We start from the raw sequence: 16955 nt of genomic DNA, 5'->3' as shown, positions 1-16955 counted from the left end.
AAAAGAAATACAGCGCAACACTTCGCCAGAATAACCCCAAACCGTGCTAAATGTAGCTACCATTAGCCAATTAGTTCAATTAGTAGTACGGCTAGATGTCAAGACCAGGCCCCCCGGACAATTGTCAGGCTTTGAAGCCAGTTTTCGTAGCACTGGGCCCAACATTTTTTTCCCACAAGTTAACATTGTGAAAGAAGCGTCTGTAAATGGTGAAAATATTTGTTTTAGCACCACAATCCCTGCGCCTCTTAGACGCACAAACAGAAGTCTCCCAACCTTTCTGCCTCCAGACGGCCAAACGCTGAATGTCGAATGCAAACATAAGTGTTCATAAATAGCTTTTTAATGATTTGTTTGTGCTGTTCTGCGGCTACATTCAAATGGGTTCGGGCCGAATCAGCCACCAGGGAGGAGCGGGAGGAGAGGCCCGATGCCGGGGAAAATGAGGAAAGATCATCAACGGACTGGAAGTTCCATGCTATGTTTAGCATTGTATCATCAATAAATCATTACCACATTAGCTTTACAACATTAACATGATTACAGCAAACAAACAAGTCATCCAGCCTGTGAGCTGTGTGTTAACTGTGAGAGCCTGTGAGGCTGGATGTGATGAGTTTGTTGTCTGTCGGGTTGCTTCCAACGCACAAAAATATACTGTTCAGGTCAATCTGGGTTCATTCGATATTTGTGTATACGTCCTCATGGTTTGACGAAGGCTGTTCCCTTTAAGAATCAAATCGAAATGCGGTAAGGAAATTTAGTCAGCCTTTGCCTGAATTTGGAGGACACATCTGGTGCACAATATATATCATGCAGGAACTCCTTGTCAGCCTCATAAAGATGGGAAATATCCAGTGAGATCTACTTCATAAACTGTTAAATGAGTGCTCCGTAGAATTTGTAGTTACAGTTATGTGTATATATTAGCTATTAGTCTGGACTGAGTATCGGCTTTGATCACATGGTGCATCGTAATCACAGCAGACGTGTTATTTATTTTCTCTGCACGTGTGAACTGTGAAGTGCAGGAAAAATAACATGTCTCGCTGCTCTTTTTCAACTGCTGCTGCTGTTAAGTGGTCGTTAAGTCCTGCCGCCAGCGTCAGTGTCCTCCTCTTTGTTTTAAAGCCTGGGCAACATCTAATGTTGAAACAATGGTGTGCTGAGATTTCTATTACTAAGCGAACCCTAACCATTCATGTGCTCTTCTGTGTCTGCTCTGAATCTCAGTATTTGATAATAGTAGAAAGCTGGGTGGATGAAGTAGCTGTATTGATCCGTTAGTGATAGTTACACTGCAAAGACTCACAATCAGAGTATATTTGTCTTATTTCCTGTCATAAATACCCCATAAAGATTAATATAAGACACAGAGAAAGAAACATTTACTTTACTGTTATTTCATAATTAAAAAAACAAACATTTGAAGTGGCATTTTTTCCAGTGCACGCCTAAAAAAATTAATTGGAGTGGATCAGCTGTCTATAAATGAAGGATTGATTATCTGATGTACCCTGATGTTAACTGTCTGTGTGGCCACAGCTGGACCATCTTCCATTTTTGTTTTGTTGGTTCAGTTTTCCATATTTTTTCCTAGTCGCTGCCACTGGTGGGCGGAAGCTGTATTCCAACGTCCTTAGACGACTGATGGTATGAAATATGGACGGGCTGACAAGAGAAACTGTTGGGAACTTGCCATGAACCGGCATTCTTTCTAATGACCAGCAGGGGGAACTCAACTGGTTTCAATAAAAGTCAAGTTGTATGTAAGCGTATGAGAAAATGACCCTACTTCTCACTTGAGTTATTACCTCAGTAAACAGCTTCCTAATGAATGAGTTTATTGTCTCGAGCACTTTATCCAGCAAGTCCTAAAGGTTCACAGTCAGATCCAGTCAGAAGATCATCTGCAGCGCCACCCTCTTGTCCAAATAAGGACACTTCTAGCTGCAAAAAGCCAAGATGGCGACGACCTTAACTTGCTAAATTTCAAGTGGGTCACTGAGGTTGAACATTTGCCTTTGAGCCGCTTTCCACAATATTATTGTGTCAAAGTTGCAAATGCCAATAATTGTTCTCTCTGTGTGTGCTTGAGTGATTGGCATACACAGGTAAACATCACAGGAGTCCTTTGTGCTGCACTGAGCACACCATTACTGCTGCACTGTTACCCCACCCCACAGGAGCAATTGTTTGGAAAATTTTAAATTTGGGACCTTTTCAGGCGACAGAACAGAAGGTCAGCTTGCGATGTGATGGGGTGCTGCTGTAGACACACTCCGCCTCAGGTGCTGGAGTTACTGCAGTGAATTATAAGAGTGAGCGTTCAGCACACAGCGCTCCGAAACACCAAATTATTTAACTAAAAAAAACCAAACAGTATCTCGCTGCAGAGAAGGTGGAGCCCTGGTTACAGCACCTCTTAGCATGAAAAATAAATAAAAAGAGGACTGAAGACTGACCTCGGCAGCATCAGCAGCAGCAGCAGCATCAGCACAGATCAAACAGAAGACAGATGCAAGATGGAGGATGATGGCTGCTGCTGCTGCAAACAGCTGCTAACATGTCACAGAGGTCAGAGTGTGGATTTGTGTTACGCCATGGATTTGTTTCTAAGTACAATAGATGTTAGGGTGTGTGTGCGCGTGATATGGGTCAAAAGTGAGCGTGTCTTTGCTGAGCGAGAGGGCTCTTTGTGTCCAGTGTGCTTAAGTTCAGTCTATCTGGTTTAATGTAAAGGATTAGTGCTTCTGTCGTAAAAGGATGGTTTAAACCATTATGTTGCTGTGGCTACTGTGTGTGTGTGTGTGTGTGTGTGTGTGTGTGTGTGTGTGTCTACTCTGATCTGCTTTGCGCTGGGTATAATGAGTGCTCAGACCTCAAGGGTGGAAAGGCTTTAACAAACAAACAGAGCGCAGAAATCAACTGTCAAGCCAGCGCCTGAGCCATGTGTGATTCATAATGTAGTGTTCACGATATTGTTAACGCTTGTGTTACTCTACAGGCATTAATGTATGGCCTGCCTCTCTCTGCAGCCATCCATTTACCCGCTCATTTCCACTTGTTTGTATGCATGTGCCCCGTTTGGCTGCTCACGCTCTGGCTCTCTCGGGGAGTGGCAGTCATTACTTTTAGGTGACTGTGCATCAGACGCTCCTCCGTGCGCTCCGTTCACAGCTTCAAACGGTTTACGTGTGTTTTAAAAAGGCCAGGGTTTCGTCCTGCAGCTTCTGACATATTTATTTTCCTGACCTGCGGGCACCTTGCGGAGCTGAAAAACATAAAACGGCTCGCACTTTTTTTTTTCTTTTGTTGTTGTTGCACAGCGTTTTGAGAATTTGACCTGCTGCTGTAGTTTATTAGGACTTTTCCGAGGATGGTGAACACAGAAGAGAGGCCAAACAAAGGGATGTGACAACGCAGTGTGAAATGGGATTTAAACCCATGTGATTGTGGGCTCACGGGCTGTGAGCTAATGGGCTGAAGGCACCATGACGGAGTTGAGTGTGTTTCGGAGCAGCAGCACACGGCTTTTGTTCGGGCTAAATCCAATTTTACTGTTTTGGGGTTTTGCATGCTAGTTGTACTATATCTCCCCTTTCGGGCCTTTTCTCCTTTTAATCCCAGCTCCTTGTAGTAGCAAGAGTTCAGACAGAGTGACTCTGACTCTTTACCGCAGCAGTGTCAATGCCATATGCGAATGACCATGAACCATGTAGGGATTTGAACCCCTAACCCCTGGCAGTGCTGGCATTTACAAACTGATCTTCACAGAATAATAAAAGAATGATATTTGCTGAGGATACATCCCCATCCAAAACACATTTAAACTGATATTAGTGCCTGCTTGTAAGATAAACACGTTGATTTATTTATTTAAAACTTACTTAATGGATATTCAAGGTTTTCCTCCCACAGTGAGAGTGGGAGGAACATGAATACAGGAAACATTTCAATGCTTTAACTGAGAGAGGAACAGCTTGCTTTTACTTTTACAGCAAGCTGCACCTCCTCTGAGGCCTCCAGTCTAGTGTCTGGTGAACAAACCAGGCGTATCTCAGTGATTCCCTCAAATAGACTCCGTAATACACTGAAATCGTCCAGGCTTGTTGTAAGTAAAATAAGAAATACGTTTTACCAGTGCCAACAGAAAATGACACTAACAGCCCACCGACAATCAAAGTGCAGTTTTAAAAGACCACTAGCAAAGAGAAAGCTAGATCTTTTGTATTAAAGGGCAACTCCACCAATTTTACACATTAAAGTGTGTTTACAGGTCATACACAACTGCATATGTGAAGAATATAGTATAAAGCCTTTTGTGGCTTCAGAGGAAGCTGCATGTAGTCTGATAATTGACCTCTATTGATGTCACTCAGCGGATATGTTGCACTGTGGGTAACGTAGGCACTAGGTTTTGAAAACCGGCCCACTGGTCAAGGACTCACTATGGACTACTACATTACCCACAGTGCTACTTAGCCAAAGAGTGACATCACTGGAGGCCTGTTAAAACACACTTAAATGTGTACAATTGTGGAATTACCCTTTAATCTGTAGTTTGTTTTAATGTCCTCCACCTGCTTGTATAGCTCTGTTTCATTACTTACTGTGAGACAACAGGCTACACCCCCAAAATATTAAAAAAATCACAAGTTTAACAGGCGTTTGTGTAGTCCTAGCTTGATATCTGATTTCAAAGAATCTGGGACTTTAAGCTTAAAAAAAGCTTTTTTTATATCACAGACCTTCCCCTCACAAACTACCTGAGCAGCATCTCCAAACCTTTAGCTGCCTTACTCTGCCATTTTCTTTCTTTCCCCCTCAGTGAAATGCCGGGCGTCTGCCTCATGACCCATCCTCCTGGCTTGTATTGCAGCTTTTAAAAATGTTTCTGGGGCTGTTTTCAACCCCAGCTGTGGGCTTATATTGTACGCTACTTTGCAGACTATTTCCGTCTGGATTTCCAGGAAGCGAGCACGGGATGCTCTGACATTCAAGAAGCTATGAGCGTGCTATTAGTCAGGCTACCTGGTGCAGGGAGATAGCACTGAACTCCCTCAACCCTTTGAAACTCCGGGGACCGTATACCCACAAAGCATCTTAGAGCTGTGGCACTGATCGGAGGCCAGTCTCCCTCTCACGGCACATTGATGTTGGCGCATCCCTGGGACCTCGCTGATGATTCCTGATCAGTGTAGTTATTCTTAGAGGCTTTATGCACGCCAGCCCCGAGCTCTCTTCCCCCCTTTGAAGTGCGGACACAGGAAGGGGGAAACGTTGGCTCGAAGCCCACAGGAGCCGCGAAAGCTCGAGAACTCGCAGAAGCCGCTCCGAGTTGTTATTTACGAAATGCTTTGTTTTCCCGCGGTGCTAAAGATGCCAAAATAACCTTCCATTTGTAGGGGTTTAGAGTTTGGAGGTTATTAATGTTTTATTGTTTCCATGCACACTGAAGCGGAGTGGCAAGGAGAAAGGGCGATGCATTAGTTATGACTTCCCGGCTTATTGGAAAAGTTATGGACAGGATCAACCTTACTCACCTTTCGCTCGGGATGGAAAAGTAATTTCACGTCTCCTCCGTGTCTTCATATTCCTCTGAGATAGACGTGATGGCACTGGAATGAGTAGTTGTTGTTGAGTCTCCAACCAACACATCAGTCGTCTTACAGATGTGATCTACTGTATATGCTGACACAATGACTGACACCTCAAAGTACAAAAAGCTATAGTAGGGTTTAAAGGATAGATGACTTACTGCATGTCCTTGCACACACTTTATTCCCTTTATTCATTGACAGTGGTATGTATCAGTATTTCAGGGCTAATATCTTTAGGTTACAATGAATACATTTGGCTCTGAAGTATCCAACTCATATAACTATACAGTATGATACTTTGGTCCAAATTATTAAGGTTATTTTCTGTAAGGTACAGGGGCACGTGTGTGGTGTCACACCAACATTTGACCTTTTCAAAATTTTGTCTGAGAGCCAACTGAGGACCAGTTTCATTATTTATTTAGTCGATAATGTTCTCTGACTCCCTGTTGGAATTTAAAATTCTTCAGGTGGAAGACGGCCAGATGGAGGATGGTTTTTATCGACTCAAAGGAATCTGATACAAATACTACAGCCAAGGTTACATTTCAATGCAGTGTGCAGTCAAGACCAACTTAACTGAGACTGGGTCATGATCAAGACCGAGTCAAGTCCGAGACTTTCAGAGATGAGATGAAGTCAATACTAAGACTAAGGCAGGACAAGACTGAGTCAAGACAAAGAGTCCGACAATGCATGAGACACCTGTGTAAAATGTGGAACATGTGAACCATAGGCACTCCAAAAATGGATCTAAAAGGCCAACATTCATAAAACACCCCACAGATAAACAAATGAAAGTTCCTCTTCATTCCCCTTCATCAAACGTGCAGTTTATTTCAAGAAGAGACAAGACCTTCAAAAAGTGCTCTTGAGACGAAGACCGATCTTGAGTAGTACAAAATTATTCAAAACCAATAATCCCTCCTGTATCCATGTACGCACATCATTTTACCAAAATCCCAAACAAACTCTGACATGTTTTGACATTAAGCCTTCAGCAGGGTCTCAAACCCTTTTTGACCACGTTTGACTCCCATACGTACAGTTCATAACACTTTTTCAATTTGAAAAACTTGGGTAAAACGTGTGCCTTTTAACACAGCAGGAAACATTATGATTAGACTTAGTGCCAGACTTCTGCAGATTCCTGCGCTGTTACAACAATTCTTAGTTGGTTAACTTGGGAGAAACGGAACACAAACCACATCACAGAACTTTGTGAAAAATGTCCTCGTTGTTTCTGACTTGTGTTTTCTGCAGAACTGTAATCATCACGTCACAGCATGCACCTGTATTTAGTCACTGACCCCGGCTGACAGGAAGTGGACAAGGTTTGTCGGTTGTAGTTGCTTAAATGGCCGTTTCGCTTGAATTGTTCTTTGTCTCTTTATTTTCGAGCCTCCAAATGGCTTCATATTAGTGAAGATCCCTGTGATGATGCAAATTAAGATATTTTACTGGGTGTTTAAGTGCGTGTGCCAGGTTTACTGTCAGAATTAAAGGGCTGCCTGGGGCCAAAATACCTCTGAAGGCTGATAAAATCCCAGTCAAGTTACAAACTGTCAGGGCAAACTGGCCACTGATACTTATCGAGGATCACTTTGCATTCAGCTTGTTACATGTTTTGTTGAGCTGTCAAATATTCCTGTTTGAAAGTCACTATTGTCCCCCGTGGGCCACCGAGGGGGATTTCTCGGAGCCCGCTGGGAGTTTGCCTGGCAGAAGAAATGGTTGTATTTTTTTTTTGTCTCTTTAGAAAACAGTGAAGCACAAAGTCCACAGGGGGCTAACATGGCAATAAAAAACATTGTGTCAACCAAAAAAACAAACAACCATGGTGCAGATGGATCGGGTGTGTTTGCGTGTGTTTTTGTACCCGCTATCTTTTTGAGAACCGGCGTGACATTTCATCTGGTCCTCACTTCTTAGGAGGACTGTACAGACTTGACATTTTGGCAGATATGCTCATTGGCTTACTTGCTGAAAGCTCCATGAGAAGATTGATACCGCTTTCATGTTTATATGCTGAATGTGAAGTGGGAAAGCCAGGAGAAGGTTGGTTTAGGAATCTGAAAAGGGTGTTGTTCTACAGGGAATGACTTGCATAGAACTTCCTGCTCGGTTTCATACAGAGAAAATACACGATTCGGGTTAGCTGTTTCCTCTGTTTCCACTCTTTATGCCAAGCTAAGCTAATCGCCTCCTGGCTCCAGCTTCAGATTTACCATACAGACGTCAGACTGGCATTGATCTGTCTCGTCAACAAGAAGGCAAATAAGCATCTTTCCCCTTAAGGTTAAACTGTTGTCCCAAGTGAAGGAGTTAGTTCACGAGGGATGGTAAAAAAAGAGTGTGAGACGGACATGTAGATCGGTGAAGAGGGAGCTGAGCTGGAAGGCAAAGCTTTCAATTTAGCTGTCAAACTTCCACTAGTAGCAGAAATGAGTTTCCTCCATAGGGTGACTGGGCTCAGCCTTAGAGATAGGGTGAGGATCCCGGACATCCGCAGGGAGCTCAGAGGACAGCCATTGCTCCCCAGCGTCAAAAGGGGCCCTGCTGAGGCGGTTAGGGCAGCTGATTAGGAAGCCTCCTGGGCACTGTCCTTTGGAGATTTTCGGGGGCAGTCCAACTGGGAGGAGACCTTTTCGGTTAGACCCAGAACTCGCTGTTGAGATTATACATGTCGTCTGGCCTGGGAACGCCACTGGATCCCCCAGGAGGAGCCAGACAACAGTACAAGGTGGAGGGACGTGTGGAATACCCTGCTTAGCCTGCTGCTGGGGCGAACCAACCCTGGATAAATGGGTTGATGGAAATGTTTTGCATTAGGCATGTTGATGGTTACAGTTAGAGCTTGAGTCCAACAAATGCTTTGTGTCAATGTTGGTCTTTACAACTGTATTTTCGGTGTGTGTGTGTTAAGATTTTTAATGGATGTGTGCGTCGCCCACGCGCGTGTGTCTGTGAGACTGGGTTCCACATCAGATAATCCGGCTTCTTTTCATAGATCCCCGTCTCATCTCAATGACAATGGGAGATCAGCGTCAATTACTGCCCCGTCTTTGCATCCTGATCCAGAGGCTGATAATAAAGCCGGCTCTTAGCCTTACAAGACGAGGTCGCATTTAATTACTCCACCTAATACTATATGTTATGCTAGAGTCAAACCCAAAATCGGTCCATCAAGCTATCATTCATTTCGTCTATCCAGTTCTTGGCTCTGTGTGAATCCTAGATTAGTTTTCTGTGGGAGGTTTTTTCTCCTCTGGCTGTTCATTTATGACATGGGTTTCTGGATTTTAGTGTGTGTGTGTGTGTGTGTGTGTGTGTGTGTGTGTGTGTGTGTGTGCGAGTGCCTGTGTGTTAGAGGTCAGTAGGGAGTGAGGCTCCTCATAATCCGGTAATCAAACCAGCTGCCACCGAACCCAACCCCCATCTCTCCACCTCTCCTTCTCCATTTATTCAGTCTTTGCTCTCCTTTATGTTTCCGCCTACATCTTGCTCTCTTTCTCACATACTTCCATTTCACGGTGACTATTTGGTCTCTTCGACCTTTTCTTTGCTTGCTGTCCGCCTTCCTTCCTTCCTGTCTGTTTTTATTTTGAAGCATGTTTTGTCAATCAGTAACAAATTATGACTAAAGGAAGTAAATTGACCGATTTACTTCGGGCAAATCATTTCATCGATGCGCACAAACTGTTTTGCCACAGAATTAGCAAAAGGGGCAGAAGTGAACATCAATAATCAATGAATTGTTTACATTAATACTTCAGAAGTGCATTATTATTGATTCCCTATTTGTGAGCTATAAAGTATTCTCTTTTTCTCCCTCTCTTTTAATTAATCTCTGGTCAAAGGCCTTCCGTCTCTTGCCCTCTTCCATCATCTCCTTTGCTTTTTCCCAGTCTTTAATAAACCCCCTCGCTCTCCTTCACCCTCCGTCGCCTCTCTGTTCTTCCCTCCGTCAACATCCTCACTCTGCCTTTCCACCGCACCCCTCGCCGTCCACCCATCCTTTTTCTCCCCCCCTCGCTTGTTCTTTCCACCACTTGCCAGGCTCTTTTTTTTTTTGCATCAAGACCCCTCATGTATTGTATTCTCGCTCTTACATTCTCTCCACCTTATCGTTCACCCTGCTTCACCCCTGCAACGCCTCGCTGCCGGCGCAGGGAAAATTGCTTCCTCACGCCGGTGCGGTTGTGCACATTTGTATTCTCTGATAGCTTATTAGCCAGCTTGTCCCGTCGAATTGCTTTACAGTGTACTCTGCAGCCGCCCAGCGCAGGCTTGTGTTTGAATGCGGTGTAGATGAAAACGCGTCTCGTGCCTGTTGTTGAAACAGGTATTGTTCTGTCGGCGGGGGGTTGCGACCTGCTGCGACTCACATGAAGTCTGTTAAATTCGTAACCAAAGCTGAATGTGAGTGTTCGGGGGAGATGAGAGAGATGTTTACCACACGAGAGCGCTCAGTGATCCCTCTCCATCTCTATCTCACTGTGGCTTGTTCAGTCACTTACAGGTTCTGAAACCAACTTCCTGGCTCACAAATATAGATCCGTTTTTTTTCCTTCTCCTTCTTACTGGAACAATAAGCATGGCATCATCTTTGCCGACAACGGTGAGTTGGATTTCAGAAAATCACGGTGACTACTTACATAATAAATCTCCCATCATCAACCGCATCTGATGCCTGCCATGTAAGTCCACCGGGGAATTGGCTGTGTGCGCAGATGATGACTAAACACAAGGAGGGGAAAAAAACTAAATACTGCTGGCTGTGTGAAACATAATATTCTGGTCTGGGTATGGCTAAATTAAAGCACATTTTACAGTGAATGTAAGTGAACAGTTTACAGATTTCGGAGTCTGCCACCAACACAGGCTGTGGGGTTCTGGAGTGAAAAATCCTTTACCGAAAGTGGAAACTTCCTTCACAGCAGATCAATTCTTACATACTTTGTGTAAAGAATCCAGTTTGGCCAGAGCAAACTTACTTTCCATTACATTATTCAAACATCAGAGTACTTGTACCGAGCACTTCTCTCCCCTCTTTCACTCAGTTTAAATAACACACTTAATTATAGTTCATTATCTCTAACAGCTGTAGATACAAGTTTGTGTGTGTGTGTGTGTGTGTGTGTAAATTTGTATTTGTTTCTGTTCTGCGGAAGACTGACTCCACCATTAGTGATGTCCGTCTATAAAAAAAGAAAAATCCTCTGTATATATTTGTACACATGTAGTTTGTGCATTGTAAAAATACTACTCAGCGTGTGTGTGTGTGGCCTTTTTAAGCTGTAATTACCCAAAGAAGTCTAGAAAATGAATGTGTGTGTGTGTGTCTTGAATGTGTGTTTGTGTGAATGTATGTCCACATTGTCTGACATCATGTACAGAAGAGAGACAGAGTCCTGCATGTACGGTGGTTCAAGCTGCATGTCTCATAATACAGTTGTGACCTCCTCACCTCTTCTCCTCCTCCTCTCTACAATCCTTCCTCTCTGGCTCCCATTCATTTATCAGTGTCTCTTTACCTCCTTCTCTCTGCTCTCTGCTGTCCATCCCTGCTGTCCCTGACCCTCCTTGTTCCTCCTCGTCATCTATCTCTCCCTTTTCACTTGCTCACACCCTCGTATCACTCGATGTACTCTCCCGACATCTATCGATCTGACCTTTTTTTTTTTTTTCTCCTCCACTATCTTCTTTAACTTTTCCAGATGGCGTCCACAGCATTTCAGCCCCCTGCGTCCTCCGCGTCCTCATCATCACCGAGGACATGCTGGGCAGCAGCGTCACCGTCCGCTTACAGAACATGTCCCAGGAGCACTTCCTGTCACCGCTGCTGGGTAACTTCCTGGAGGGCGTGTCGGCGGTGCTCTCGGTGCCTGTCGAGGACGTTTTCATCTTCAACATCCAGCCGGATCTGGACGCGGCGCCGGGAGGGATCCTGAATGTCAGCTTCTCTGCCGCGTTGCCGGGCGGCCTCTTCTTCCCCTCCGAGGCCCTGGAGGAGCAGCTGTACCTGAACAGGCTGCGGCTGACCTCACTGACACAGATGGAGGTTAGGTCACATTTACAACTATGAATACACATACCAAACACATATTGTAGTGCTCTTTGAAATCCGAGACCGACACAGGAACAGAAATATTACGGAATCTTTACATCAAGTGATCATTCTGCCACATGTCTGCACTCATGAACACATGTGCAGCAGCTGGCAATCAGGGGTCCATGTAACAGGACATGCCGTGCAAAAGTAATAAGGCACATTGTGCAAACACACATGCATCTTAAGAGATGCTCTCCAGAGCATATTGCACATGAACTGATGATACAACACAGATGCCATGCCAGCGCAGCCATATGGGATCATCGCAGCAACACACCGATATGGGCGCTCTCATGCATGAAATCGCACACACCTGGACACAGCAAGCACATCAGTAACACACACGCCTTACACAACTAACGTAGCACAAGAGATGCTTCGATAGAGACGAACGAGGGGAAGCCGCCGCAGGAAGGACAAAAGATGTATGAAGGGCACAGCGGTGTCAAGAGATACATAGTTTAAGGCCGAATGTGTGTGACCTTCTTTCAGCGGGGGCTGTCACACAAACACTCATAAAAACATGCAAACCGAATCTATATCCTCCGACCGTCTGAGACGACACAATCCTGCAGATACATCTGATCCAGTGACCTCAGCAGGGACAGTAAGAACAGTCCGCAGGGAAGCTGGTGGTTTTACAAAGCAGAGAAATAAACTAACTAACTAAATAGATAAATGAATAAATAAAGATGACCCCTAGCAATAAGTCTCAGTTTGATAGAACTGTAATTGAACACCACTTAATAGGGCATCCAATGATTCATGATAACAGAGATAAGGGAAGTTTTAGACCTAAGGAAACGCTCAAACCGATAAGACTGTCGGCAAGAATGGTTCTATACTGTACGCAAAAACTTTGAATTCCAATAAAACAAGACAGGCCTCATCGTTTGAAAAGGGGACCTCTTGACATTCTCTCTTTTCATTTATTTATGATTTTTAAAAAAAATAAGATTAAATATTGAATATGTCAACTGTTATATTTGATAGATCAGCAGGAAATCCGTTCTGAAATGTAGGAGCCAAATGTTAGTCTACATGCTGACACCGTTCAGGGTGGACAGAGCAGCACTTACATGTGTAGCCTGAGAGTCACAACCCAGGGCTGATAGGACCCTGAACGCTCCCTGGAGCCGCGGTGATATTTAGAGGCAGCTTACCAGCGTGTCAATATTTTCATCCACCCAAAGGCTCTTTTTTCACCTGGACCATGGCAGAGGACGATATTTACAAACTGTTCCATCCAGTAAATGAAATCCAAACACAAGGAAATTACTGGGCAGTCGGTATTCCACCGCCGGTCTGTTTCCCCCTCACATGAGCTATTATTCTGCAGAAAGAATACGTATAATATGATACTCTGGATAAACTTTGCTCATAATTACTTAAATTGAAGCAGTATTTTGACTTAAGGAATTTACTTGCTACGTAGTCTATTTACATTGGTGTATCAGTATTTTCTACTTTTACTCAAGGAAATGGCCTGACTGCTTTTTTTTCGACTCCTGCTTGCGTGGCTTTCTGGAACAAACAAAAGTCAGGATACGCAAGACAAAAAAAAACAAACAAAGACAAAAAAAAGACTGTTGCATGTTCCAGCCAGTGAGAGAGTGATGGAACACACCCTCACTTTCAGTATGGCGGGTCCGCAGTGCAGAGAAAATTAGCGTAGCGGAAGTGGATGTGAATTGAGACGCCATCTAGAACACAACGGAAAACAAAAACCTGGCAATTTACCATGTACACGTTGACACAGCGGCCTCCACAATGACTGCTTCTCTTCCTCTCTCCTCTCCGCGTCGCTCCAGGTCCTCCCGTTCGACGACAACGTGTGTCTGCGCGAGCCCTGCCAGAACTACATGAAGTGCATCTCGGTGCTGCGCTTTAACAGCTCGGCCCCTTTCATCTCCTCGCCCTCCATCTTGTTCCGGCCCATCCACCCTATCGCGGGCCTGCGCTGCCGCTGCCCGGTGGGCTTCACGGGCGATTACTGCGAGACGGAGATCAACCTGTGCTACTCCAACCCCTGCCTGAACGGAGGGGTGTGCGCCCGCAGGGAGGGAGGCTACACCTGTATCTGCCGTGAGGACTACACAGGTGAGCAGGGAGAAGGGCTGAGTGTGTGTTTGTTGCTGCTGCGGCTTTAAATCGAATGTGTCTTTATGCACTCATAGGACATGAGTATGCTTTATATGCTGATTGTAAACTGTAGAAACTAGTTAGTTAGAGGATTCATTTGATAGTTAACACCTACTAAATTAATCATTGCAGCTTTTTAGTAAGTGCAGCTCTTGTTCAGGTTAGATATTAAACTGTATTTACCTTGCCTTACATTTGGCGGTGTCAAACTATATGTGAGGCTTCCACTCTTATTTTCCCTTTTAGCTCTGCCCTTGAATCGCCCCCATAGCATGAAGAACTCACTGCACAGTCAGCTGCTCCCGTGAAAATGTCTTTGTTCATCGCTTTACATCACTTTATCGCTTTCTCTTTGAGCAGCTCCAAAGTCAGAAACAAAAACACCCTCTTCATAGGCTTCAATGTCATGCTCGCTTCGGTTCGCTACCATCTCGTGTGAAATAAGCAGATCCGGCGTAAGGGTTCCGTCACAATCGAGGGAAAACCGTGTCAAGTTTGTACATTTATGTGCAGGTTCAAACTTATTTTGCGCTTTGGAAAGGTGAAACCTTTAAGTGGACGTTGTGAGTTTTAGGGTTTGGTTTTGAAGGATTCGTACTTTTTCCAATGATAAACCCAGTGATGAGTTGTTTTGAGGGTATGTCTTATTATTGGGGGTTACTTTATGTCGCCTGTTTGAGTTGAGTGGCCACAGATATGAAGAGGTAGGGGCGGGGTGCAGTGTGTGCTCCTGTGTTGTTTCCCCCGTAGCCTTCAACTCCAACCTGGTAAACTGCATCTGACTTGACTGTGCCTCTCTGTTCGTGTCCCGCACTGACTGCCTTTTTGATCTACTCTGTTTTTCGCTCTTTTGTCATGTCGAGCTGAACAACATGAAAACACACACACTGCCTCCTGGGAGAGCTCCCTCCTCCTGAGCTCTCTGCCTGTTATCTAGTCTTTTATATCCAAACACGCGCACACGCAAGCACACACACACACACGCACACAAACAAAAACACACGCTGCTGCCATCCGCCCAGACTCCTTCTTAATGACACCAGACTTAATTTGTTCCCTCTCTCTCACACTTTTCATTCTTCTTTACCTTTCCCAATACTCTGGACTAATTTGTCGGCTCTCCGTCCGGGTCCCCCTCCGCCCCCCCCGTTTGTCTGCCCCCTCATACCGCCGCATCGCTTCAGTCTCCGAAGCCACTGAGTGGATGTAGGAGAGGATAGATGCTATAAATGTCAGCGCGCGCGTCTGGGGGATATTTCACACTGCCTTTTATTTCGAATCAAAAGCGAGCTGGGGGAGTGAAGCAGCTCTTCCCTTTCATGAGAGAGACGGAGTGTTTTCCAAACTCCCACCGAGGCAGACAGAAAACGAGATAAAGAGAGGGAGGAAATGAGCAAAGGAGAAATTTGAGGTAGGACGAGACGGAGTGCGAGCAGGAGAGTGGAGAACAATGGGAAGTAAGTGAGAGAGAGATGGAGGGAGTCAGGGAAGTTTCAGAAGCTGAGAGAAATTTAGGGTGATGGGGTAAGGGAAAGAAGGAGATCGAAGGGGAAGAGGAATGAAAATCATGAGGAGAGAGATATAGATAGATAATAGAAAGGTCACATCTATACTGTTGGGTTTTGGTGTGTCACCAGCCAGCTTTATAATAAGGGGATAACGTGATGAAATCAGTCCAGGTTTGTGGTCCTAGATCACATTGTGAGACACATCTGCTTACGGCTGATGTGGAGATTTGATGACTGACTGCTGCTGTGACCCACGTCTGCAAACAGACCAATCAGACTGTGACTTGAAATGACTCAGATTACTGCTGCTTGACCATTGTGAGGTCTTCTTCAAGGTCAAAAACAACAAAAAAAGGTGCTAACGCTACAGGAAAGCTTGGATGACAGGTGATGTGTCTCTCCTTGCATTTATTTCCATCTCTGCCGCGTTGCTCCGATTCGGCAGACATTAATCGCAGCATTCAGACATATCTCCGAGTTGATACCTACAGCCTGTGCATCTCACCTGCAAATTTGCTAAGTGTGTGTGTGTGTGGGGGGGGGGGGGCACGAAAGAAAGAGACAGCGGGAATGATAAGAGATAAGGAAGGTAGATCATGGATAATGAGAGACAAAAAGGAGGAGAGAAAAACTTTTAGAGTGATGGAGACAATTACAAAGAAAGAGTAGACGATGGGTCAGGAGAGGGCCAGAGCACTAAACACCGGAGCGCGAGAGATGACGGAGGAGAGACGGGTACGACGGCAATATGAGAGACGAGGGAGACAAATGGATTCAGCGAGAATAGCTTTGGAAGGAGGGCTGCTGCAGGGGGAAATGGGACAAGAGACTTCTGAGAGCAGAGACTGATGGGGGGGGGCGGAGGGTGAGAGGTGAGGGGTAGAGTAAGGGGAATCGGATGCGTACTGGGTAGTCGGTGTTGGTACTTTTCCTGCGTAGGCGTCGGGTGTTTGCGGTGTCTTGTCGACGCCTGGGGCTAGTGGGAGGAAGAGGAGGAGGAGAGCGGATAAACGGGGACGAATTGATTCTGCAACGCGCGGAAATCTCCAGACGTCTCCCGTCTTTTTCCCCTCTCTCCCTCGTTCGCTTTCTCCTTTCATTTTTTCCATCCCAACCTGCCTTCATCCTTCCCCCTCGTGCGCTCGCCGCGGCTTTGAATTGCCTTTCCCTGGAACTCTATGGATCGCTCTCACAGGCGGGAGCTAAGCCTGGGGTTTAGACCGAGACAGGAAACTTTTATTTTCCCCTGACTGAGAACTGCTTCTCAGCCTGGAACAGAAGCTTTTTGCGCAGACAGAGTCGGGCGTGATTTGTGAACGGCCAAATGTTTCATGTAGAAAGAGTTCACTCATCTCGAATCAAACAAAAAGCGATTGGGATGAGCATCAAGTGTAGATTAGTTGGCTGAGGGGGAATGCCTCATCACAACAGAAGATTATGATATATTGTTACACCAAAACTAGTGTGTATGTTTTTATAAACACTGGTGAACCCGCTCAAACGCGATTCACTGCTTTCCCATTGACAGCGGACGAGCTCGCCTTTCTGTTTTTTTTTTTAAAGGTAAAGAATGTGCCAGGAAATGGT

The 16955-nt window shown here is 45.1% G+C and overlaps 1 protein-coding gene across 5 annotated transcripts in view; it reads left to right on the top strand.

The window, feature by feature from the left end:
- The window catches only part of celsr3 (cadherin, EGF LAG seven-pass G-type receptor 3), a 106081-nt gene that overhangs the window by 16394 nt on the left and 72732 nt on the right, over positions 1 to 16955 (top strand). For all 5 annotated transcript variants that reach the window (XM_030423384.1, XM_030423386.1, XM_030423385.1 and 2 more), the window contains exons 2-3: positions 11324 to 11667; positions 13530 to 13818. In XM_030423384.1, coding sequence (XP_030279244.1) covers positions 11324 to 11667; positions 13530 to 13818 — 633 coding nt within the window. The remainder of the gene's footprint in view (positions 1 to 11323; positions 11668 to 13529; positions 13819 to 16955) is intronic.

This window comes from Sparus aurata, chromosome 7 (genome assembly GCF_900880675.1).
Source record: "Sparus aurata chromosome 7, fSpaAur1.1, whole genome shotgun sequence".
NCBI lineage: Eukaryota > Metazoa > Chordata > Actinopteri > Spariformes > Sparidae > Sparus > Sparus aurata.
The sequence above is the reverse complement of the archived record's forward strand: the minus strand, read 5'-3'. Positions and strand labels throughout refer to the sequence as shown.